This window comes from Terrapene carolina, unplaced genomic scaffold (assembly GCF_002925995.2).
Source record: "Terrapene carolina triunguis isolate 2854851 unplaced genomic scaffold, T_m_triunguis-2.0 Scaffold212, whole genome shotgun sequence".
Classification (NCBI taxonomy): Eukaryota; Metazoa; Chordata; order Testudines; family Emydidae; genus Terrapene; species Terrapene triunguis.
Window position 1 is genome coordinate 10384079 of NW_020664563.1, and position 25780 is coordinate 10409858.

The 25780-nt window shown below is 50.1% G+C and overlaps 1 protein-coding gene across 1 annotated transcript in view; it reads right to left on the reverse strand.

Annotated features, from left to right (window-relative positions):
• Positions 1-22493, reverse strand: part of LOC113407531 (astrotactin-1) — a 218180-nt gene extending 195687 nt beyond the window's left edge. The window contains exon 1 of the mRNA XM_026656141.1: positions 22208-22493. Within this exon, the coding sequence (XP_026511926.1) occupies positions 22208-22493 (286 nt within the window). The remainder of the gene's footprint in view (positions 1-22207) is intronic.
• Between the last annotated feature and the right edge of the window lie 3287 nt (positions 22494-25780).

Consider the following 25780-nt stretch of genomic DNA (forward strand, 5'->3'; position numbering starts at 1 on the left):
AGTCGGGGATAATTAAAATCAGGGGTTAGTGGCACCTAAATGCACAGAGGAGCCGAGAGTCGAGCTGCTGCTAAAGCATTTCCCACCGCGAGGCAAAACGAGACAAGGTTGTTGTCATTAACTTAGGCTGGCGCAGTCCCTTTCCGAGCTGGCTCTGGTGGGTGGTTCGAACCCCCGGGCAAGGATCAGACACTCTGGTTTCCTACCACTGTTTGCCACACTGGACTCCAAATCTGGGTTTATGGGAAACAGCTTATTGTCGCTTCAATTACTTCATTCCATACAGGCTAAAACCCTGCCGTTGTGCTATGCCCACTTGGGCAGAAGGCAGCGATACACATGGTCACGCCTCCCAATGCCCCCCTCCGGCAGCATCCCCATAGGCATTCTCTACCCTGCCCCTCGGCACAGCTCTTGAGTGCTGTTAATGCTTATCACCTCCAGAGCGCACTGGTCGGAATCAAGAGGCAAGTGCCCAATGGAGCACACAGCTGTCATCCGGTCTCACAATCTCCGTTACTTTTACTGACCACAGTGCATTGGTGGGGGGGGGAGTGCATGGCAGGAAGTGCCACCCCCGAGTGCACAGCTCCAAGGTTCTTGAGGCAGCCTTGCTGGTCTGCATGACCCACAGATGAGAAGGTTAGTGCCTGCAACTTCCCAGTCCATCATTAAGCTGATTATCTTAACAGAGTGTTAAAGTCAAAGCCCAGGAGTGACAACTACAATACTAACCACTTTCAGTGACATTCCGAGGGACAGCTGGGGCGGGACTGGAGTCTGAAAACCCTGAGAACCAGCACACATACTGAAGTTCAGCCACCTCCAGCAAAAAAAACACCCCGAACTATTCATACGCATGAGTCTTCAAATCTGCCAACCTTCCAACCTTTCCCACCGGAATACGAACAAAATCACTCTACAAACACTGACTGAATTCAGCCTCTCAGTGACCTGGTGGAGCAGGGAAGGAGAATGCCCGTTTTACAGACAGGGAGCTGAAGCACTGAAGATTAAGGGACTTGCTGAAGGCCACAAAGGAAGTCAGCGGCAAAGCTGAGAACAGCCCAAGCATCCTGTCCGCCACTCCTCTACACTTACCACGACAGCACTAAACCGAGTGTAACACCTGCCTCCAAAGGGCAGAAAGCAGGCTGAAGACGTGAGGTGTTCAGATCCAGTAGCCAGGCGTATGATGCTTTACTCCTACGTCGGAGAAATCCTCACTATCACCCTCCCAGCCATATGCAATACAGGGTATTTGGAGCTAAGGATGCTGCCAGGAGATGGGCCTAAACCAAAACCCCGGACCCAAACACACTTGAACTTTGGAAAAGTTCCACAGCCTGCTCCACAGCTGGCATAAACTGGCACCAGTCCATTAATGCCAAAAGAAACTCTGCCAGTTTACATCAGCGAAGGACCTGGGTCCCAAGGCCACTCAGAAGTGACCAGTGATTTGGAGGGGGAGCATCTTAATTTCTGGTTGCCCAACTTGAGACAGCTTAGATGGGCCTGGTTTCCAGGAAGCGATAAGCATCCCTGCTCTGAAAATTAGGTCTAATTTCTGCAGGCGTGTCAGCTGGCGGCTGTCAGCTGACTTGGGCTCGGGCTGCGGGGCTGTAAAAGTGTGGTATAGATGTTTGGGATCTGGCTGGAGCCCAGGCTCTGGGATCCCAAGAGGGGGGAGGGTGCCAGAAGTTGGGCTCCAGCCTGAGTAAAACGGCTACACTGTAATTTGACAGCCCAAGCTCTGCAAGCCCGAGTCAGCAGACACAGGCCAGCCACGGGTGTTTAATTGCAGTGTAGACTCCTAGTCCCTTGGCTTAAATGTACAGCCAAACTGAATAGCGATGGGGCCTGAGCTAATCACAGTAAAACGCATCAGGTTGCAATGGAGAGGGTTGAAGTACTAGTACGCGGGAAGTAGCACAACCAACTTTCACTAAAGCCAACCACGCCCGTAGGCCGCTGAATTATTTAAAGGGATTTAAGATAGCAGGCTCCTGTCTGCCCCTGCAGAGGAGGGATGGTGTCTGCTGCCAGGGAACGAGGAGGGGTAATAAATAAGTCGGGGTAAACTCCAGAAATGCCAGACTGGTTCTCCCAAAAAGCCTAACACTGCCACAGCCTTGGTTAGAAATGAAACCGGGCAAGAAGGCAACCAGACGCCAGGGAAGACATTACAGGGATTAATAATGGAGAAGTTTAAATGAGTGGAAGACTAGATTCCCTCAGCAATTTCATGCAAAATTAATTTAAGTACAGGGCCCAGGATCCTGAAACTGACTCTGCTGTAGCCATATTGGGGCGGGGGCTGGGAGGGAAGGCAGAGATGGCTACGTTCTCTCTCCTCTCCCAGCCCGCAGATGGGGCTAAGCACACGGGAAGCCGGTGGTCTCCAGCCAGTTACTGACTAGCAAGGTTAGATGCTATCAAAGGTTCCTGAACTCACTGACTGAGACGCAGAAGTTGTTTATCTCCTCTCCACACTCCACCCTCCCCTGGCCAGCCCTGGGCGATTTCCCATCCCCACTGCTCCTCCTTCTCCCACTCTGCCCAATCTCCCTACTGCTACCCCCTACCAGCTAGTGCCCCCGTTAGCCACCTTTCCACCTTCTCCACATAACAGCTCCTTCCCATCCCCAAACCACTGCTGCCCTCTCCTACCGCAGCCCCCGCTGCCCCTCCCACCTCCACTCCCAACCCCTTCCCCCGCTGCCACCCCTACCCTCTACTCCCAACCCCTTCCTCTCACATTCCCCACTGGCACCACCACTCCCACCCCCCCCCCCCACCACCACACCCTTCATACCAGCGCTTCCCCCATTTCAGCCACAGCCCTCAGCTCCCATTCTGGCCCCCTCCACCTCCAGCAGGAGGAGCACCCCACCCCAGCCACCGACCAGTGGCCAGAATGCACGGCTGCTCCATCTCACCCCTGAGTGCTGCGCTTCGTTTTTGCATAGAGGGCAGCGCACTTCACACTGCCATTATTAATAGTGATTTACTAAGCTCCATCCATGTGCTCGGGGCCTGCACAGCCTCTGAGAAGGGCGCAGACACGGCCCTAAGAGCTTCCAGTCTAAATGCACGTACTGTCTTAGGAGACTGGCATGCGTGTCCTTGGCAGAGTGTGCTCAGAAAGCAGGGGCATTCCAGCGAGGGCAAATGGAGGTCTCCAAACAGCCCAGCTCAGAATGGTTATGAGATGGGCCCAAATCCTTCATCCAGGCACAGAGAGTTCAGATCCCCTAACTCTTTAATGGGATGAGCCGAACCTCCAGATCCAAAACATCCCCGCACTTTGAAGGAGTCCGGATCCAAATCTACAGGCAGAGGCTGTTCCACACACGTCGCAGCCCTAGGCCGCTTTCCCCGACAGCACACAAAGCGGGAAATAAACAATTCCAACCCCACTGATCATCAAATGAGCAAGAGCACCCCCAATGCCTCTGCTGCGTTCTTCCATCTAAAGGCGCTTCCAATGGGGTCTCGTCAACTTGCTTTAGACAACTGGGACTGTGCCCAGGCGCTCACAAACACAGAGAGCTGTAACCATGGAGACGCTGGAAATGCAGCTGACGCTGGAGAGCCACGGAAATGACCACATAGGAAAATGACACTGACACTGGCTGGGAAGCTCCTTCAGTCATTAAGCTTTCTGGCGAGGCCAGCTGGGAATTCAGCTCCATAAATACTTCCTCTCCCACAGCAACAAACAGCCTTCACCGCCCCCTTTATTCCCATGCCTGGATTCCAGTTTCCCGGTGCAATATGGGGTGCCTCACTTCCTACAGGATGCCTAACCCGATGGAGTCTCAACCAAGACTGGGATCTCCAGCTGCTGTTGCATTGCAAAGGCGAGGCCTGGATGGGTTGGCGACAGTGGGCACTGAACCAGCAACCTCCTGATCTTAAAGGACAAGCTTCCGCTACCTGAGGCAAAAGAGCCAACTCTGTTGGCCAAAGCTGTGGCAGGCTCATCAATCTCTACCTGTGGTCCAGCCACCCCTGAGGGGGACAGAGCACCACGCCCACTAAGACCAGGTTATACAAATAATATATTGCTATGATGAGGTGTGTATTACAATAGCATTTCCATTCACTAGACAAGATCACGGCCCCATTGTGCTGTACATACTGTGATAGACCCAGGCCAGTTGGGTACAGCAGAATAGCAGAAGGCAGATATACTGGCCACTGGATTAACAGTTTTCTGTTCCCTGACTGACCAGAGCAGGGGCTGCTCCAGGCTAATGAGAACACCTGACTCCAATTAACCTGCAAAGAGTCAGGTGAGGCCATTAAGCTAATGTGACCACCTGACTCTAATTAAGGCCCCGCTGATACTATAAAAAGGGTTCACTCCAGTCAGGCAGAGGAGAGCCAGGGAGCCAGAGGAGAGGAAGTGCGGCTGAAGGACTGGTTAATGAAGACACCCTCAAGTTATTGATAAGGGAGCCCTAAGGTAAGGGAGAAGCAGGAGAGCTGTGGGGAAGTGGCCCAGGGAAATGTAGCAACTCTGGCAGTGAAAGGTTGGCTGCCAACAGCTGCTACCATTAGGGTCCCTGGGCCGGAACCCGGAGTAGAGGGCGGGCCCGGGTTCCCCCCAACCCACCACTACAGGAACACCTCCTGGGAGGGGAAGTCAGGCCCCTGTCAGGACAGGAGGCTAAACTGTTCTAAAACAAGCCCTAGGGACAACAGAGACTGTGGGAATTCTCTCACCAACCTCCTTGCTGGCTTATGATGAAAAGGGCTCAGTAGACTGTAACCCTGGCCCTAGAGAGAGAAGGGCTACGTGGAGGGTCACAGAGAGCCACTGAGGCTAGCATATACCACCTAGAAGCGCAGGATCCACGGGGACAAGGTCAGAGCTCTGCCACAATACACAGTAAGAGACTCCCTGTGAGTTCCTCAGGGCAGGGATTATGTCTGCACCAGAGCTGGACGTGTCATTTCCACCTCAAGGAGACATACCTGCGCTACCTCGGATCGAGCTAGCGAGCAAAACCAGCCGCGTAGCTGCAGCGCAAACAGCAGGAGGAGCTAGCCACTGGAGTACATACCTAGGAGATCAGACAGGGTATGTCTACACTACGAAATTAGGTCGAATTTATAGAAGCCTGTTTTATAGATATCGGTTTTATACAGTCAATTGTGTGTGTCCCCACATAAAATGCTCTAAGTGCATAAAGCCGGCAGACCGCGTCCACAGTACAGAGGCTAGCGTCGACTTCCGGAGCATTGCACTGTGGGTAGCTATCCCACAGTTCCCGCAGTCTCCACCGCCCATTGGAATTCTGGGTTGAGATCCCAATGCCTGATGATGCAAAACAGTGTCGCGGGGGGGTCTGGGTACATGCCGTCAGGCCCCTCCCCCTCCATCAGAGCAACAGCAGACAATCGATTGGCGCCTTTTTACCTGGGTTACCTGTGCAGACAACATACCATGGCAAGCATGGAGCCCGCTCAGCTCAGCTCAGCGTCACCATATGTCATCTGGGTGCCGGCAGACATGGTACTGCATTGCTACACAGCAGCAGCTAATTGCCTTTTGGCAGTAGATGGTATATTACGACTGGTATCCGTCGTCGTCGTACTCCAGTTCAATCAGAGGCACCTGGACAAACATGCTTTGTCTCCTGGAGACTCAGTCCTGCCGGCATCCTATTGAACCGTCTTGACGATGATGGCTAGCAGTCGTAGTACAGTATCTTCTGCCAAGCACCCAGAAGATGCCGAGGGCTATCAGTCATGTTGCACCGTTTGCTGCCAGCTTAAGATGTAAAAAATAGATGTATTCATTTGCTTCCCCCTCTCTCCGTGAAATCAACGGCCTGCTAAACCCAGGGTTTTGAGTTCAATCTTTGGAGGGGCCATTCTGTGTGACAGTTGTTTGTGTTTCTCCCTGATGCACAGCCACCTTTGTTGATTTTAATTCCCTGTACCTGTAAGCCATGTCGTCACTCGCCCCTCCCTCCTTCCATCAGATACTAGTTTTGCGCCTTTTTTCAGACCAGACGCCATAGCACTGGGATCATGGAGCCCGCTCAGATCACCGCAGCAATTATGAGCACTATGAACACCACGCGCATTGTCCTGGAGTATATGCAGAGCCAGGACATGCCAAAGCAAAACCAGGACCAGCCGAGGAGGCGATTGCAGCGCGGTGACGAGATTGATGAGGAAATTGACATGGACATAAACCTCTCACAAAGTACAGGCCCCAGCAATGTGCAAATCATGGTGTTACTGGGGCAGGTTCATGCCGTGGAACGTTGATTCTGGGCCCGGGAAACAATCACAGACTGGTGGGACCGCATCGTACTGCAGGTGTGGGACGATTCCCAGTGGCTGTGAAACTTTCGCATGTGTAAGGGCACTTTCATGGAACTTTGTGACTTGCTTTCCCCTGCCCTGAAGCGCCAGAATACCAGGATGAGAGCAGCCCTCACAGTTGAGAAGCGAGTGGCGATAGCCCTGTGGAAGCTTGCAACGCCAGACAGCTACCGGTCAGTCGGGAATCAATTTGGAGTGGGCAAATCTACTGTGGGGGCTGCTGTGATCCAAGTTGCCAGGGCAATGAAAGACCTGGTGATATCACGGGTAGTGACTCTGGGAAACGTGCAGGCCATAGTGGATGGCTTTGCTGCAATGGGATTCCCAAACTGTGGTGGGGCGATAGATGGAACCCATATCCCTGTCTTGTCACCGGAGCACCAAGCCACCGAGTACATAAACCGCAAGGGGTACTTTTCAATGCTGCTGCAAGCCCTGGTGGATCACAAGGGACGTTTCACTGACATCAACGTGGGATGGCCGGGAAAGGTACATGATGCTCGCGTATTCAGGCACTCTGGTCTGTTTCGAAAGCTGGAGGAAGGGACTTTCTTCCCGGACCAGAAAATAACCGTTGGGGATGTTGAAATGCCTATCGTGATCCTTGGGGATCCAGCCTACCCCTTAATGCCATGGCTCATGAAGCCGTACACAGGCAGCCTGGACAGTAGTCAGGACCTGTTCAACTATAGGCTGAGCAAGTGCCGAATGGTGGTGGAATGTGCATTTGGACGTTTAAAAGCGCGCTGGCGCAGCTTACTGACTCACTCAGACCTCAGCGAAAAGAATATCCCCATTGTTATTGCTGCTTGCTGTGCGCTCCACAATATCTGTGAGAGTAAGGGGGAGACATTTATGGCGGGGTGGGAGGTTGAGGCAAATCGCCTGGCCACTGATTACGCGCAGCCAGACACCAGGGCGGTTAGAAGAGTGCAGCAGGGCGCGGTGCGCATCAGAGAAGCTTTGAAAACCAGTTTTGTGACTGGCCAGGCTACGGTGTGAAACTTCTGTTTGTTTCTCCTTGATGAACCCTCCACCCCCCCCCACCCGGTTCACTCAACTTCCCTGTAAACCAACCACCACACCCTCCCCTCCCCCCTTCGAGCACCGCTTGCAGAGGCAATAAAGTCATTGTTACTTCTCATTCATGCAATCTTTATTAATTCATCACACAACTAGGGGGATAATTGCCAAGGTAGCCCGGGAGGGGTGGGGGAGGAGGGAAGGAAAAGGACACACTGCAGTTTAAAACTTTAAAACTTTAGCACTTATTGAAGGCCAGCCTTCCCATGCTCGGGCAATCATCTGGGGTGGCGTGACTGGGTGGCCGGAGGCCCCCCCACCATGTTCTTGGGCGTCTGGGTGAGGAGGCAATGGGACTTGGGGAGGAGGGCTGTTGGTTACACAGGGGCTGTAGCGGCGGTCTCTGCTCCTGCTGCCTTTCCTGCAGCTCAACCATACGCTGGAGCATATCAGTTTGATGCTCCAGTAGCCAGAGCATCGACTCTTGCCTTCTGTCTACAAGCTGACCCCACCTATCATTTTCAGCCCGTGATTCAGCCCGCCACCTCTCCTCTCGTTCATATTGTGCTTTTCTGTAGTCAGTCATTGACTACCTCCATGCATTCTGCTGTGCTCTTTCAGCGTGGGAGGACATCTGGAGCTCCGAGAACATATCATCCCGAGTCCGCCGTTTTCTCCTTCTAATCTTCGCTAGCCTTTGCGAAGGAGAAACATTTGCAGGTGGTGGAGGAGAAGGGAGAGGTGGTTAAGAAAAGACACATTTTAGAGAACAATGGGTAAACTCTTTCCTGTTACATTTTGCTGTTCACATTACACAGCACATGTGCTTTCGTTACAAGGTCGCATTTTTCCTCTTATATTGAGGGCCTGCCGGTTTGGTGTGAGAGATCACTCACGCAGTGCCAGGCAACAGATTTCGGCTTGCAGGCAGCCATGGTAAGCCACAGTCTTTTGGCTTTTTTAACCTTCTTAACATGTGGGAATGGTTTCAAACAGTAGCGTCCTCATTTCCCATACCAAGCACCCGTTGGGTTGGCCATTTAAAATGGGTTTGCAATGTAAAAGGAGGGGCTGCGGTTTTTGGGTTAACATGCAGCACAAACCCAACTAACCCCCCTCCTCCCGCACACCCAATTCTCAGGGATGATCACTTCACCCCTCCCCCCCCACCACGTGGCTAACAGCGGGGAACATTTCTGTTCAGCAGAGCAGGAACGGGCACCTCTGAATGTCCCCTTAATAAAATCGCCCCATTTCAACCAGGTGACCGTGAATGATATCACTCTCCTGAGGATAACAAAGACCGATAAGGAATGGATGTTGTCTGCATGCCAGCAAACACCGGGACCATACGCTGCCATGCTTTATGCAATGATTCCAGACTACGTGCTACTGGCTGGCGTGGTAAAGTGTCCTACCATGGCGGACGGGATAAGGCAGCCCTCCCCAGAAACCTTTTGCAAAGGCTTTGGGAGTACATGAAGGAGAGCTTTCTGGAGATGTCCCTGGAGGATTTCCACTCCATCCCCATACATGTTAACAGACTTTTCCAGTAGCTGTACTGGCCGCGATTGGCAGGGCAAATTAATCATTAAACACGCTTGCTTTTAAACCATGTGTAATATTTACAAAGGTACACTCACCAGAGATCCCTTGTGTGCCCTCAGGGTCTGGGAGCACGCCTTGGGTGAGTTCGGGGGTTACTGGTTCCAGGTCCAGGGTGATAAACATATCCTGGCTGTTGGGGAAACCGGTTTCTCCGCTTCCTTGCTGTGAGATATCTTCATTGTCTTCATCCTCATCTTCCTCATACCCCGAACCTGCTTCCCTGTTGCGTGACTCTCCATTGATGGAGTCAAAGCACACGGTTGGGGTAGTGGTGGCTGCACCCCCTAGCATCGCATGCAGCTCCGCATAGATGCGGCATGTTTGCAGCTCTGCCCCGGACCTTCCGTTTGCCTCTCTGGCTTTGTGGTAGGCTTGCCTTAGCTCCTTAATTTTCACACGGCACTGCTGTGCGTCCCTGTTATGGCCTCTGTCCTTCATGGCCTTGGAGACCTTTTCTAATATTTTGCCATTTCGTTTACTGCTACGGAATTCAGCAAGCGCTGATTCTTCTCCCCATATGGCGAGCAGATCCCGTACCTCCCGTTCGGTCCATGATGGAGCTCTTTTGCGATCCTGGGACTCCATCACGGTTACCTGTGCTGATGAGCTCTGCGTGGTCACCTGTGCTCTCCACGCTGGGCAAACTGGAAATGAAATTCAAACCTTCGCGGGGCTTTTCCTGTCTACCTGGTCAGTGCATCTGAGTTGAGAGTGCTGTCCAGAGCGGTCACAATGAAGCACTGTGGGATAGCTCCCGGAGGCCAATAATGTCGAATTCCGTTCACACTACCCCAATTCCGACCCGCTAAGGCTGATTTTATCGCTAATCCCCTCGTCGGAGGTGGAGTAAAGAAACCGGTTTAAAGGGCCCTTTAAGTCGAAAAAAGGGATTTAGCCGTGTGAACGTGTCCAGGCTTAATTCGATTTAACGCTGCTAAATTCGACCTAAACTCGTAGTGTAGACCAGGCCACAGGCTCATTCCCAGCACGGCCAGCCCCTTCCGCTGGTCGTGCTGCCGCAGCTACACTGCACACTAGCTCAATCGGAGCTAGAGCTGGTGTGTGTGTCGATGTACACACAGTCTAAACAGATAAGCCAGACAAAAGTTAGGAAATAAAAAGAACTGTCCCCATTTATTGATGGAAAACTGAGACACAGACAAACGATTTGCTCACGTTCACAGAAGAAATGTGTGGCACAGCCAGGAATTGAACACAGGACCCCTCAATCCCAGCCCCCAACACTCCCTCAAAATAGTTTTCAAACGGTGCCTAAAACATTTGTATTATCGTTTGAAACTCTCACCAAGATTGTGGGTGCCCAGGGCTGGCCCCTGTAACCGCTCATAATAGCCCAGCTGAGCAGCCTTGCACACCTAGGCTACATGGTCATCTTCCTGTGATGTACGCTTCTAAATGCATCTTTTATTGCACAGACAGCTAGAGGGTAGTGACGGCGCGCAGAATAAATTGGGGAAAGAAACAGCTGTCAACAAGACTGAGTGACAATTTCCCATGCTCTGGCTGCAGAATGGATTTTGATTGAACTGTAACACACACGCCCAACCATCCACTCACCACTATTATTATTACTTCTATTACAGTAGCTCTGAGGCCCTAACAGAGCTCAGACTCCTGCCGAGCCGGGTACTGGGTGCATACAGTAAGAGAGTGCCTGCCCCCAAAAGCTTCCCACCTACATAGAGAAGAGTGAAAAGAGGGGGCGAAAGGAAATATCATCACCCCCATTTTACAGATGGCAATCCAAGGCACAGAGACTGAGTGCTTGCCCAAGTCAAACAGGGAGTCTGGGGCATAGCTGGGAAATGAACTCAGAGCTCCCGAATCCTAGTCTAATGCAGTAACCACATAGCTATCCTCTTCCTGCAGGGTCTACATCATCCAGGGATGAACAGAACAAGAGGGTGGAGCAGTGTCACACGTGTTAGTTAAGTGACCTTCAAAGTTCTGCAGGACATAGCAGGCCACGCAGCTCACTCGGTTCTGCAGACTGGCCTGGTGTGGTGCACCGAACGCAGGCTAGGAGTCCAGGAGGCTGTTCAGGCGTCGCTTTATGGTCTGCACCTCTAACATCATTCATCAACTCACACGGATAAGCAGTGAGCAGGGTTCTAAATGTCCCTGGTGTCACTGTCAGAGCTGCAATGACTACTCCCTCCACTCACCGTATTTATTTATAAGCCTGGATGGGTAGGACCCTCTCACCACACAGCTGAGCACGCACAATTTCTGACTCTTCTCCGGAATGCTGTGGACACCCTCCCAGTTCTTTCCCGCATAAAGGCCTCTCTCCTTTCTCTTCCTAGCCCCTCTCCTCTGTTAAATACCCAAGACTTTTCCATTCTTTTGTTGCAAACTCATCAGTTTCAAAGGCAGTTGGCTTTCAAGTTCTTGGGCTTGTTTGAACCTGAAACTCAAAGCTAACCTCAAGGGCTGCGAATCCAGGCAGATGAGAATCACACACACACACACACACACACACACACCACCAGCTGTCACCTGAACCCCAGCAAATCAACTCTGAAAAATTTCACACACACATCAACTCAGGACAGCCTTCATCTGAAAAACCACAGGCTCTTCCCCAAGATCAAGTTAGTAAACAGAATTATTCTACAAGAACAAATTTATGTTCCAGTAAAATACAGTACAGCCCATACATGTGTATATATATATATATATATGTACACACATATGCCCTCTCTCTGCTGGTTCATAATGAGGCTACACAAAATTCAGTTTTTTAATAATTTTGATGGATAATATCAATGTTTATTTTAAGCCTTTTTTTTAAGATTTACTCAAGATTTATCTAGTTTATTTTCCCAGTTGCACAAAATTATGGGGGAGCCAGTCAATTATTTAATGAGAGTAGATGCTGAGCTTCAAAAAGTTAAAGCTTTATAAACCCCTTAAACACAAATTGTCAAAATATACAAAGTAAATATCCTGAAATCAACAAATCCTACCTGGTTGTACTACTCATTTGCTAGTCCATTTGTAACAAGCCTAACTCAAAAGTCTAAATCACTGGATTGTGACTCTGAATTCTCAAGCAGCATTTTTCCTACTTTGCCTATCTGTAAATTTTGGTTATTATTGATGAAAATATTTTCCATCAGTTTGTGTGTCTAGGATGAAATCAACGTTTACCAACATGCACCATAAAAATCAAATCCTTCCAAGTCTCTTCACAACATACATCCCTCTGGTTTCAATCTGCCAATTTTCTCCAACATTAAATTTTCTAAAACAAAACATAACCCTCCAGATACACCAAAGCTCATTGCTAAGTATAAAGCAGAATACATGGGATCACAAATATTCATGTCAATGGTGTTACTCTATGATCACTGCCCAAATAGACTTTAAGACCAGAAGGGGCCATCGTGATCATTTAATCTGACCTCCTGCACATCACAGGCCACAGAACCCCACCCACCCACTCCTGTAATAGACCCCTAACCTCTGGCTGAGTTACTGAACTCCTCAAACCATGGTTTAAAGACTTCAAGTTACTGAGAATGCACCATTTACTCTAGTTCAAACCAGCAAGTGACTTGTGCTCCATGCTGCAGGGGAAGGTGAAAACCTCTCAGGGTCTCTGCCAGTCTGACCCAGGGAGGGTGGGGGAGAGAAACTCCTTCCAACTCCAAATATGGCAATCAGTTAGACTGGGGTGGCCAACCTGAGCCTGAGAAGGAGCCAGAATTTACCAATGTGCACTGCCAAAGAGCCACAGTAATACATCAGCAGCCCCCCCCATAAGCTCCCCCCCCCCGCCCCCAGTGTCTCCCACCCACCAGCAGCACCACCGATCAGCACCTAACCCTCCATCCCTGCACCTCCTGCCCGCCGCGATCAGCTGTTTTGTGGTGTGCAGGAGGCTGGGGGGGTGGGGGCGGATGAGGAGGAAAAAGGGCACGGCAGACTCAGGGGAAGGGGCCTTGGGGGAAGGAGTGGAGTGGGGCCGGGGCCTGGGGCAGAGCCACAGGTTGGCCACCCTTGAGTTAGACCCTGAACATGTGGGGAAGACCCACCAGCCAGACACCTGGGCAAGAATTCACTGTAGTAACTCAGCGCCCTCCCCATCTAGTGCCCCATCTCCAGCTGCTAGAGATATTTGCTACTAGCAATTACAGATGTGCCATGCCATTGTAGGCAGTCTCATCATACCATACCCTCCATAAACTTATCAAGCTCAGTCTTGAAGCCAGGTAGGTTGTTTGCCCCACTGCTCCCCTTGGAAGGTTGTTCTAGAACTTCACTCCTCTGATGGTTAGAAACCATCTAATTTCAAGCCTAAACTTGTTGATGGCCGGTTTATGTCCATTTGTTCTTGTGCCAACATAGGCCCTTAACTTAAATAACTCCTCTCACTCCTAATGTTTATCCTTCTGATGTATTTATAGAGAGCAATCATATCTCCCCTCAGCCTTCGTTTGGTTAGGCTAAACAAGCCACACTCTTTGAGTCTCCTTTCATAAGTAGGTTTTCCATTCCTCGGATCATCCTACTAGCCCTTCTCTACACCTGTCCCAGTTTGAATTCATCTTTCTTAAACAAGGGGGACTAGACTTGTACACAGTACTCCAGATGAGGTCTCACCCGTACCTTGTATAATGGCAATAACACTTCCCTATCTCTACTGGAAATACCTCGCCTGATGCATCCTAGGATTGAATTAACCTTTTTCATGGCCACACCACGCTGGCAGCTCATAGTCATCCTGTGATCAACCAATACACCCAGGTCTTTCTTCTCCTCTGTCACTTCCAACTGATACATCCCCCAGCTTATAGCAGACATTGTTGTTAGTTCCTGTGATAAATGAAGGGGGAGAGGGGTAGCTCCCTTTTATGGATACCCAGCCAGCCAGTTAGCTATGAAGTCCCTCTTGGTGGTTGCTTGCTTTACCTGTAAAGGGTTAAAAAGTCCCCCAGGTAAAGAAAAGGGAGTGGGCACCTGCCTAAAAGAGCCAATGGGAAGACTAAACCTTTTTAAATTTGGGAAAAACGCTTTCCCTTTGGGTTCTGTGTTGTTCTCCAGAGACAGGGGAACAGAGCAAAGTCAGGGCTATGACTATGCTGTAAAAAGCTTTTTGCCAAGTATGGAAATCATCAGATTATACCTAGAACGACCCAAATATGTAAGCAGATTAGGAAATGTCTAGAAAGACGCGATTAGGTTTATTTCTTTTATTTTCTGTAAGGCTTGGGGACTCCTCTGTGCTAACCCCAGATGCTTTTGTTTGCTTGTAATCTTTAAGCTGAACCCCCAAGAAAGCTATTTTAGGTGCTTAATTTTTGGAATTGCTCTTTTAAAATCTAGCAATAGCCTAAGTTCCAGATGTATTTTCTTTCTTTTTTGTTTTTAATAAAATTTACCTTTTTTAAGAACAGGATTGGATTTTTGGTGTCCTGAGAGGTTTGTGCATACATTGTTAAATTAGCTGGTGGCAACAGCTAATTTCCTTTATTTTCTTTCTCAGCTCTTCCCTGGAGGGGGTGTGTGAAAGGACTTGAGGGTACCCCACAGGAAGGAATTCCCAAGTGTGCCTTCCTGGGATCCAAAAAAGGGGTTTGCATTTGGGTGGTGGCAGCGTTTACCAAGCCAGGTCAGAGAAAAGCTGTAACCTTGGGAGTTGAATACAAGCCTGGAGTGGCCAGTATTAATTTTTAAAATCCTTGCGGGCCCCCACCTTCTGCAATCCAAGTGCCAGAGTGGGGAATCAGCCTTGACAGTTCCTAAGTACATGGCCTTGCATTTTTAAATTTCATGCCATTTCTATTACTCCACTTTTCAAGATTGTCCAGATCTTCTTGTATGATATTCTGGTCCTCCTCAATATTGGCAATCCCTCCCAAATTTGTGTCATCTGCAAATTTTATTAGCACACTCCCATTTTTTGTGTCAAGGTCCTGAATGAAAATGTTAAATAAGATTGGTCCCCAGACCGATCCCTGAGGAACTCCATTAGTAACCTCCCTCCAGCCTCACAGTTCATCCTTCAATATGACCCATTATGACTCCAATCTAAAGCATGGGATAACAGATTACTCATACAGTGTCCCCTGAAGGTCACCAAACTAGATGGGCAGTGAGTTAACACCAAAAGAGCCCTCAGCAAGAATGCTGCCCTTGCCCTCCCAAGAGAGAACTGTTAATATCAGTGCCTTGGATGATCGTAACAGCACAGTACAGCAAGAGAGAGGCCATCTGTGAAATACCCATGACCTAAGCCCCTGAAGGCTGTATGGGTCAGAACCAACACCCAGCGCAGAGCACAGGAGTAATGTGTTCTCTGCACCAAGCCTAGCTTAACAAACAGGCCAGCTCGGTCTGCACTAGCCTCAAAGCCCAGATGGTTTTGAGGGGGATCCCTGTGTTAAGCATGTTGCAGTGACCCCACCTCAAGGTGACACAGGCGTCGCTTACTGCCCTGATGTTCAAACAAGGATGCAACATCCTTGCCAAGCACAGCTAGTATAAAGCACTCCAGGCAACTGCTATCCCCTGGGAATCCAGTAACAGCCAGGGAGCCAGCAAGACCCCGGGATTGTGTAGCTTATAGGTATAGGTATTTGCTAGATGAGGCACAGGTAGAAGGCCTCAAGGCCTGTAAGACAACAGCTTAGCCAAACTAATTAAGGTATAAGGCCCCAAAAGCCTTAGCATAAGTAGTTAACCAAGAGTTGCCCTACAGGGGTTCTCAACTTGTGAGTCAGGATCCAAAACTGGGTTGCCAGCATGTTTCAAAGGATTGCATAGCAGCTCCTGTCCCACAGGGCTGGCTGGGCTCGCCTCCCTGTTCCAGGCACTGAAACCTCTGGGGTCCCAGCATCACTCAGGTTTGGCCCAGCTGCCATGACGACGGGAGTCCAGGTAGACCGGATTTCAGTGAGTAGAACTGCAACCCCATAAGCCAGGTCACAACTCCACTCACACACATTTGGTCCAGTCATGGGGACAGGGCCTATCCTGAGTGACACTGCAACCCTGGAGGTTGTAACGCCCAGAGCAGAGAGCCAAGCCCAGCCAGCCCCACAGCAGAGGAGCTGCAGGAGCCGCCTCTGTGGGGTGAGTGCTGGGCAGGACCCAATCTGGACCCAAGCCACCCCAGGGCCTCCACCCCCAGACTATTTACTGGGTCGTGACAGGCCATAAACATTTACAAATGGGTCCTGAGCCCAAAAAGGTTGAGAACCACTGCCCTAGAGCATAAGATATCAAAAGACAGATGCTGTAACGACTAACTGCTGGTAGGTAATCACAAGATGCTAGTTTATAGCAGCTGACTGACCACAAGAATGCCATGGTAACTAACTGACATATATACCAATAAGCTTGAGGCAAAAGGATTAATAACCTATGGGAGAAGGCACCCCAACATTAGTAGGGCAAGGACATACAAATAAGGAAAGGGACTGAAACCCCAACTGAATATTGTTAGACATAGTAGCATCAGCGTAACACATTATAAAAGTTACATCCCAGCCTGTGTGCTTAGAGAGAAAGAGATGTAGCTCTTGGGAGATGCCAGGATGACGACCACTGGTGATGGTGATGTTGGCAAGGCAGAAGATAACTAACTCATCAGGTTGTTTTGCAAGGGATGGTGTAAGTATAGGATGCTCAGCTCATTCTGTATCATCTCTACCTGCCTTATTGGGGTAGAGTGTTTGTGAATTTGCTAACTTTATTAATAAAATTATTATAAATATATTGAGAGTCTTGCAACTGTGCACATCGGGGCTCCCAACTAAATAGTAATTCTGATAATACTGGGCCTGAATTCTGTGGGGGACATGAATTCTACGTGCAGATTTCTTTGCTTCCCAACAGAAAAATTACTTTCTAACAGGGAAGCAAAGGGAAGCTGCAAGAGCAGTCACGCACCTCTCCCCAGCAGTGCAAGCGCATTGTTTTGGGCACCTGAAGCAGCTGGCGGAGAGGTAAATCACTGGTTCTTAGCACAGTGCCCTATCTACTGTGCCATACTGCCTCTAATACTGCCTCTCACTCTGCTTCTTCCCAGCAATCTTCCACCCACTCACAAGGGAGATTCAAAAGAGTGATAACTGTACGTAGACAGGGTCAGTGTCAAGAGATGGTTTTCTTCTTGAGCAAGTACCAGCCAATCCCTCCTCTGGGAGAAGCTGGCATCATTCGGGCATTGACAATCCACTCCAACTGCCGCCCCAACATCTATCTCCCTGTTGACTTTGGTCACCAGACAAGCAAGACGTGGATAAAATCACGTGTTGTAACATACAGAGTGTCCAGCACACCAATGAGCACCAGCAACTGACACTCAAGCAGAGATTTGGGGCCTGATCCTCAGTTGGTGCAAGTCAGCATACTGACTTCAAAGGACCAACAGCAACTTATGCCAGCTGAGATTCTGTCCCTCTGTATTTGTCCCCTCAAGAAACAACTTCACTGCATCTGGGGCAGCCAGCTCTGTCTGGATTGAAGTGATCTCACCAGCAAATAATGCCTCACAGCAAGAAACACTTGACTGTCATTGGCTTCATCCAAGCCCCATTCACCATATTATTCCCCACCCAGAATAGTTCCAATGACAGGGATTTCATGATGATTGTGGAAAAAGCCCCCAGCCTCCATATGTCATATGTTGCAGTTATCCCAGTTTTGAATATGAACCCAGCCACCAATGATGCAGCCAACTCCCGCCCTGCTTCACTGCTCACAAGATTATCTTCACACTATTGTGCATGTGGTACCAAAGGTTAATATTTTTTCCCCTTCTGATTACTGGTGCAAGACCAGGGCTTGGAGAAGTCCATGGCTCCTGAAGTCCTTCTGTCCTCCGAAGTGTTCCTAACCCTAGAGCCCGTGACATACTTGACCTTAAAATCACATCAATCTGATTACCATCTTCCGTCCCACCCCACTTCAACATGATCTTAGCAGCCAGCCTCTAAGAGTTCAGCATATTTGAAAGCTTGGATGGGGTCAGCCACCCCTTGCTCTAGAACTGCATTTTTGGCACTTGGCAGAAGATAGAATAAGGCAAGTAGCAAAGCTCAGGCTAGTGTCATGTTCAATCCTGGTACATTATAAGAAGAGCTGTCAACATTCCAGTAGGAAAGAGTGAAAGCTCATGTAAACACAACCCAATAAGTCACATTACCAGAGAGGTACCACTCTTCCTACATCACACTCACGACCCCGAATAGGTATGTTTCAGGCCAAGAATGGTGCCATTGCCATTTAGCTGCCCAGTCTACTCAACCAAGGTGAGATTTACTAATCCTATCCCATGATTCAGAAAGGCCTCAATTTTAAGGCCTGAAGACATCACTGTGATCATCCAGCGGAACCTCATGCATACACAGGCCATTGAGTTTCACCCAGTTCTTGCTGTTAACTCCTGAGCACAAATCTCCAGTAGACAGACCCTTGCAAACACTATCTTCTCAGGCCCTTTTCTGCCACTTACTGATACCCCAGAAGGGAACTGGTGGAATGAGGGGTAGCCTACCCCCAAGAAACTTAGGCCAGAAAGTTCAAAAGTAGGCCTTGATTTTGAGGGACACCATTTTGGGGTAATCAATTTGAAACAGCTGAAAGGAGGCTGATTTTCCAAGGGGCCGAGCCTTGACTCTCCCCTATGAAGCCACCAGGAGGCAACATTGCCATTACTCTGCAGACACAATAATGGGGGTGGTGGTGATTTATTGAGCACTGCTAACGTGCTCAGCACTGTACAGACACAGCAGAAAACACAGAGCTTACTGTCTAAAACAAACACAGGGCAGCACAGAGCAGTGTCTACGAAGCAACCCATGCCTGGATGGGTCAAACTGCCGGAGGGGCCGGAGTTACATCGGGATGATCTCCTCCTTCTAGCCAAGAGGCATTGCAGCATGGAAGAGGAAACCACATGAAGAAAAAGCTTCTTCTGGCCTCTGCCTTCAAGGCCCTCCACCATTGAGCCCCACCCTAACTTTCAAATCTAGGGCCAGCACCTCACCACGTCGCGCCATTGCCTTCTAACCCAACGCTCACCATCTGGGGATCTGATTTCTTAGGGCAACGCTGACCCCTCCCTCCCCAATCACTCTGCCAACGCCAGCCTCTACTACCCACTCGCTTGATTTTCTCACAGACGCCCCCACGCTTTCTCTCATGCCTCCCTCCACACATGGGAACGAACGCCCTGCAGGCCACAATTCGCAAAGCCTCCCCCTTACTCTCTCTTCAATCCCTCCTTAAAACCTACCTCTGCTTGGATGCCTTGGCAAGGCCAGTGACTATGTGTGGCTACTGAGACCCCTGGGAGTCCTGTCATAGGCAGACGCACCTCTCTCTTCTGTTACTTTGCTCTCCCAGCCCTGTTCATTCATCTGCCATCTATTTTCAGAATTGGAGTCTGCAAGTTCTCTGGGGCAGTGACTGCTTATCCCGTGCCTTGCTCAGAAGGGCCCTGATCCCTGACGGGAGTCCTTCAGGCCTACAGTAAACAAACACCAAGGCACAATGGCTACACATCAACCTGTTCGTGTGGCTCCCGATTTCACAAAGGCTCCTAGGTGCTGGAACTGAAGTGGTTTCCATCACATACAGGGTTTACAGTTTGGTTCAGTGGCTCTCAGCACCCACACTACATAAATTGTTCCAGAGCCCCTGCAGAGGTTTGGCATATGCACTAAACACCCTGTAGGACTACAGTCGATTTCAAGATTCCGCCGGACACACACACACCCCCTCCCAGGATAGAGAATGGCAGATCCCGATGAACCTGCGTGTCAGTATGTGCGAACGGGAGGCCGGAGGAGAAGCCATAAGGTGCTCACAACAACGGCCCATAGCAGTTTCCCCTGGTGTAACCCCACTGAGTTACACCAAGGGTGGACTTGGCGCCATGTGATTGCTCGCCCAGCTAGCACAGGCGGTGGCTGCTGCTGCAAGTTGCCATGGCAACCCCATTAGGCCTTTCTGCAGCCGGCAGCAGCATTGCACGGAGGTGCCCAGTGCACAGCTGCTGGTTTCTGTGCTTGGGCCGTGCACACAAGATCCTGCGTTGTAGATGCCAGCCTATAGGAAAGGCTTTTGGGTGTTGAAACGGGGGCGGGGTGGCCACATTGACATTTGACATCCCGCTCTCCCAGGCTTCCTTTGAAGCACTGTGCATACAGCATTTCCAGCACAATGCACTGGGCATGCTCACCGTGTGCATGACACAGATCCAGCCTCCCCCAGCCCCTGGCACACACATTCCATAGCTCCAAATGCATCACCTGCATAGTAACACATCTTTACAAAGGCACCATTGAGCAACCTCAGCTGCCTAACGCTGTATTCAGAAACATTATACAAAGCAGGAATTACCCCAGCGCTTCCATTTCAGCACCAGATGGGCCAGAACTCCACTAATGAGTGCTGTGGGGCTGCACTGTATCCCCACATAACAGGCATCTCTCCAGACCTCAAGGATTAGGAATTGCCACTCACATTCATCCCATCTCCATCATCAAAGAACGCTGCAACCAGTGTCAAATCTACAGGAGTGTATTCTTCTGCCCATCAACCCCTCCCACCCATTCTCTTCCCCCTACATGGCTTCAGCAGCTTGGCTGGATGGAGGAGTTCTGCATGCAAGAAATGGATCTCCTAGGTGTGGAGAGAAAGACTGTAATGAGAAGGACACAGCCAAGCTGGATCAATATACTAATCCTGCATGCAGCATGTGTGTGGCCATATTTTTTCTGGACTGGGGAAGACTATTAAAGAGGATAGAGAACTCTGGAGTGGCAGACAAAGCATATGCAAAAATGTACGTCCATGCACCTCTGTTTTGGAAGGTGATAGATACATGGGGGAGGGGCGATACACACCATGCTGTAGCATCATTGGACAAGTGAACTTGACATAAGGAAGGGGAGCTGTGGGTGGCTGCTTGGACGCAGGCATCAGAAAGATGATGCCGCTGTTTTGCAGGCTGGGTGTATTTTGCATGCAGGAGGCAAGGTGCAAGTGGGAGCACGTGACAAAGCTGATACTGAAGTTTTGATGGATGGGTGAGTTTTGCAGGCAGGAGGCAAGGGACATGTAGATGTCTGGAATCTGATGCCTGTAATAAAGATGATACCATAGTTGTACTGAGTGGGTGAGTTTTACATGCAGGAGGTGATGGGAGTGGGGCATTCTGGAGGGGTTTCATAAAGCGAATGAAACAGATTACATGGACAGGCAAATTCGGCCTGGCATGCAGGAAGCAAAGTGTAAGTGGTTGCATTAGCATGGCAGGAAGCACACATAGGATATACAAAGCCAAGGCCTAAGTCATATCTCCCACCAGCATAAATCAGGAGTAAATCCATTGGAGTCAATGGAGATACAGGTTATACACCAGTGTATAAATAAGACCAGCATTAGGCCCCTGGAAATCAATAGATATTGACAGATGAATTCCGCTTGTAGTAGGTAAAGTGCATAGAACTCTTTGGCCAGAGCACGGATATGGAATAGAGAGCATGCAACCGTGTGGATGGATATGGGAGTCTTGCATGAGGGCTGCGCATGTGCATACACAGTATTTGGGTGCAAAGAGAACACAGAGACAAAAGCCTGGATGGGAAATGAGGTGCCTGTGGATACTTTTCCACCATGTTACAAGAGGAATGAATCTGGTTAGTTGAATATATAATAGAAACCACTCTAACCTGAATGTAGCTACCTGGAGGAAGAGGAGTGTTATTCAGAGGGCACAATAGCCTGCATGGTACAATGTGGAGGAGTAGCAGTGTGGGTGAAGCTTTTGGCTGAATTAATATGAATGACACATGCAAGAGGTCACATGGATGTGGCCATTTGGGGGTGCAGGCTGGGTGCATGGCTGCATGCCAGAAGGGATGTCCATGTGGGGCTGCAGGATGCATGGCTGCTGGATACAAGAGGATGTGCACGTGGCTGTGGGGGTGCAGCCTGCTGGCTAGGGGTGCATGACTGCTTTGTGCAGGAAAGGCCGTGCATGTGGCCCTCTGGAGGCACAGGATGCATGGGTGCTGCCCATGTGGCTATTTGGGGGTGCTGCCTGCTGTCCAGACCAGGTGCATGGCTGCTGCGTGCAGGAGGGGCCCTGCCTGTCACTATCTGGGGGTGCAGGGTGCGTGGCTGCTGCATGCAGGAGGGGCCCTGCCTGTCACTATGGGGGGGGGGCGCTGGCAGCCCCAGTACTCACCCAGCACAAAGTAGGGCAGCTCGGTGTTCTCCAGATCATCCACCACCACCATCTCCCCGGGGAAGTCGTTGCGCACCGAGAAGAGCAGCTTGGGCTCCGAGGCCGAGGGGCTGTGCATGATGCTCAGGTCGTTCTCCCGCAGGAAGGGCAGCGCCGACACCGTGATGCTCTTGAGCTTGCACTCCAGCTCCTTGGACGGGTCCCCGTCCGCCTCCGCGGCCCCGGCAGCGGCAGCCGGGAGCCAGCAGCAGCAGGCAAGCAGGGCGCAGAGCCGGGCTAAAGCCATCTTGAGCCCGATCCGCCTTCCCTTCCTTCCCAGCGCTGAGAGGGGGCGGGGGGAAGAGCCCTGCTCGGCGGGGCTGAGATGCAGCTTGCAGGGCAAGGCTCCGGCTCGGATGCACCCCCCGCCGCTGGGTTCCTTTGTTCGCAGGCTGCATGCACGGGGAGGAGTGCGGTGGATTTCACAGAAGCAGCTGTGCCTCCGAGCCGGCTGCCAGCGCTGCTGCCTTTCTCCTCCTGTGCATCCTCTCCCCAGCGCTCGCTCACGCGCTGCTATCCACCTGCTTTGCAATGTTGGCGGTTGCTTTCATTCCCCCCCCCCATTACACTTTGCAAATGCAAAGATCTGACCCCCACCCCTGCACTCTCCAGAGGGGGCAACCGAGCAGTGCCTTAAAGCACAGCCTCAGAGCTGAGAGCAGAGGCTTTTGATTCTGGATTATGATCTCCAGTGCAAAAATTTCCAGCGTCTCTGCTTTTCTCTCACCCTCTCCTAATTTGCTAGATCACCTGCACACACACCCAGTCACACACACCCAGGAGTGCAGCTCCAGGTTGGTTTCTGGTTGAGGGGTATAAAAATAATGTTTGCAACCATAACAACAAATGCGGTGGCAGTTTCACTGAAGCAGGGCAGGAGAATGGCAGAGTGCACTCCAAACGTGGGAAGTTTCTGCCCATCAGCCCATCTCCAGATCATTGCAGTTCACCTCTCAAAAGGAATATTGCCAGCTGCCTTACATGCTTTGCAATCAGCAGAGTCGGGCAGGGCAATGCAGAGTTTGGCTCAACATGGTGTGAAAGAATCATATGGGTGAAATAAGTCAGCCCCAGCCACGCCAAGGGTAGAATGCCATAATAAGCTGTTAACTAATCTTTACAAAAACTCTGTAAAGCATTTCAGGACTGATCCAACTCCTACTCAAATCAATGGACAGATTCCCATTCCCTTCAATGGAAACTGGAGCGGGCCCTTATTTCCTCTAGAGCTTGGGATGCTAACCCTATTTTAGCAATCAGCTGTTAAAAGAATACTCTTAAGCAAGGGATATTTTTGGTATGCAACTGTGTTTTGTAGTGTGTGTATTCAAACTACAGGCATCCAGATAGATATTCCCTGATGCCTTAACTAAGCAGCATACCTCTCAAAGTCGACTGTCCCTCATTACATCCTTACCAGGGAGCTGTTCCTCATCTTAGAACCAGGGTAACATTTTCAAAAGCACTTCCATGACTAAGGAGCCTAAAACCCATTTTCAAAAGTGACTTATGCCCAGATCCTGAAAGGTATTTACGGCATCTAACTGCCATCAATTTCAAGAAGTGAGACATCTAATCACTTTTGAGGACCTGGGCCATTGGCTATTAGGGCTAGATTTTTAAAAGTATGTAGGCACCTTAAAATAGGCACCTAGTGGGATTTTCAGAGACACCTAAGCCAGTTGGCACCTAATTATGCAGGAGGTCAGAGTAGATGATCACAGTGGTCCCTTCTGGCCTTGGAATCTATGGAAGTTAGGAGTCTAAATACCTCTGAGGACCTGAGCCTAAGTCACTTTTGAAAATGGGGCTTAGCTTCTAATGTCACTTAGGAGCATTTGAAACTGTTACCCCTAAACATTCCTCTGTTCCACACGGATCAGATCTGGTGGCCATTATCCTCTGCTTGCAAACGATTTACATCACAAACAAAGAATCACAAAAGGAAGTTACTAGCAATGCTATGTTTGAACATTTCTTTATATGGGCAGGGAGGAGGGGTGAGTGTAAAGGGATACTGCCACCTTGAAGTCCGATCAGTTTTTAAAAATGAATTCACAGTAGTTTCAGAAGGTTCACCTGCTTCCAAGTCTCCAACATTGGTGGTTTAACAACCAGATGTTCTATTGTTAAGCGTTTGTTCTCTCCCTGGGGCTGTGTGGAAGACAGTAGGGAAATGAAAACTAACAATAGAGGGGGAATGGTGAAACTGACCATCAGATTTCCCACCATTGCTAAAACTGGCTAAGCAGTGCAATATACCCAGGCATGAAGCCTTCAGCACTTTGGAAACTCCAGATAGTACCAATTGCTGCCGCCCATCTCTTCAGCAGCACCGCCTATTGCAAGCACATCAAACCTGTCCTCTGCTTTCTACGCTGGCTTCCCAGAGAAGAGTGAGTCAAGCTCAAGGTCTTAGTGATTAATTTTTGATTATGTGTATTACTGTAGGATGTCAGAGCCTCATGGCCCAGGACCTCATTGTACTATGTGCTGTACAAACAGAACAAAAAGACAGTCCCTGCCTCCAAAGAACTCACAGTCTAGGTACTTTATCTTCCAGGTGCTCAGTGGCTTGGGCCCATCATATCTAAAAGAGCCTAAAGCTCCAGGATGAAGACAGCTCCACTCCTCTGACACCAGGGAACTCTCTACCACTAAGGTAAAGCTCAGCTGTGCAGGAGACAGATCTTTCTTGGGGGCTGGTCTGAGACCCTGGAAGGAATGCCCCCAGCAGTTACGGACCATCACAGACCTCCTCACCATCTGCTCCTAGTACAAGTCTCACTTCTTCAACCTGCCTCCTCTGGTATGATCACAGAGCAGTCAGTGTACGCTTAAATAGAATGAACCACACATGACAGATGTTAGTCATGGCGCTTCACGCCCAGCTGGAAGGCACTCAGGCTACTTCTTCACTACAGCGGAGGGTCGATTTAAGATATGCAAATTCAGCTACGCGAATAGCGTAGCTGAATTCGACGTATCGCAGCCGACTTACCCCACTGTAGGGACGGTGGCAAAATCGACCTCTGCGGCTTCCTGTCGACGGCGCTTACTCCCACCTTCGCTGGTGGAGTAAGAGCGTCGATTCGGGGATCGATTGTCGCGTCCCGATGGGACGCGATAAATCGATCCCCGAGAGGTCGATTTCTACCCGCCGATTCAGGCGGGTAGTGTAGACCTAGCCTTAGATACAATGGTGGTGAACAGAGCTTAATTTGCTATGAAAGAGGTGCTGGGGCTTAAGCAATTAAGTGCTGGGCTCAAGCAATTGTATTACACCTCTATCCCGATATAACGCTGTCCTCGGGAGCCAAAAAATCTTACCGTGTTATAGGTGAAACCACGTTATATTGAACTTGCTTTGATCCGCCGGAGCGCGCAGCCCCGCCCCCCCGGAGCACTGCTTTACCGCGTTATATCTGAATTCGTGTTATATCGGGTTGTGTTATATCGGGGTAGAGGTGTACTTTCATAACTGATGCAGCAAGCCCAGAGGTGCCAGGCTCAGCCCTGACACAAATTAAGCAC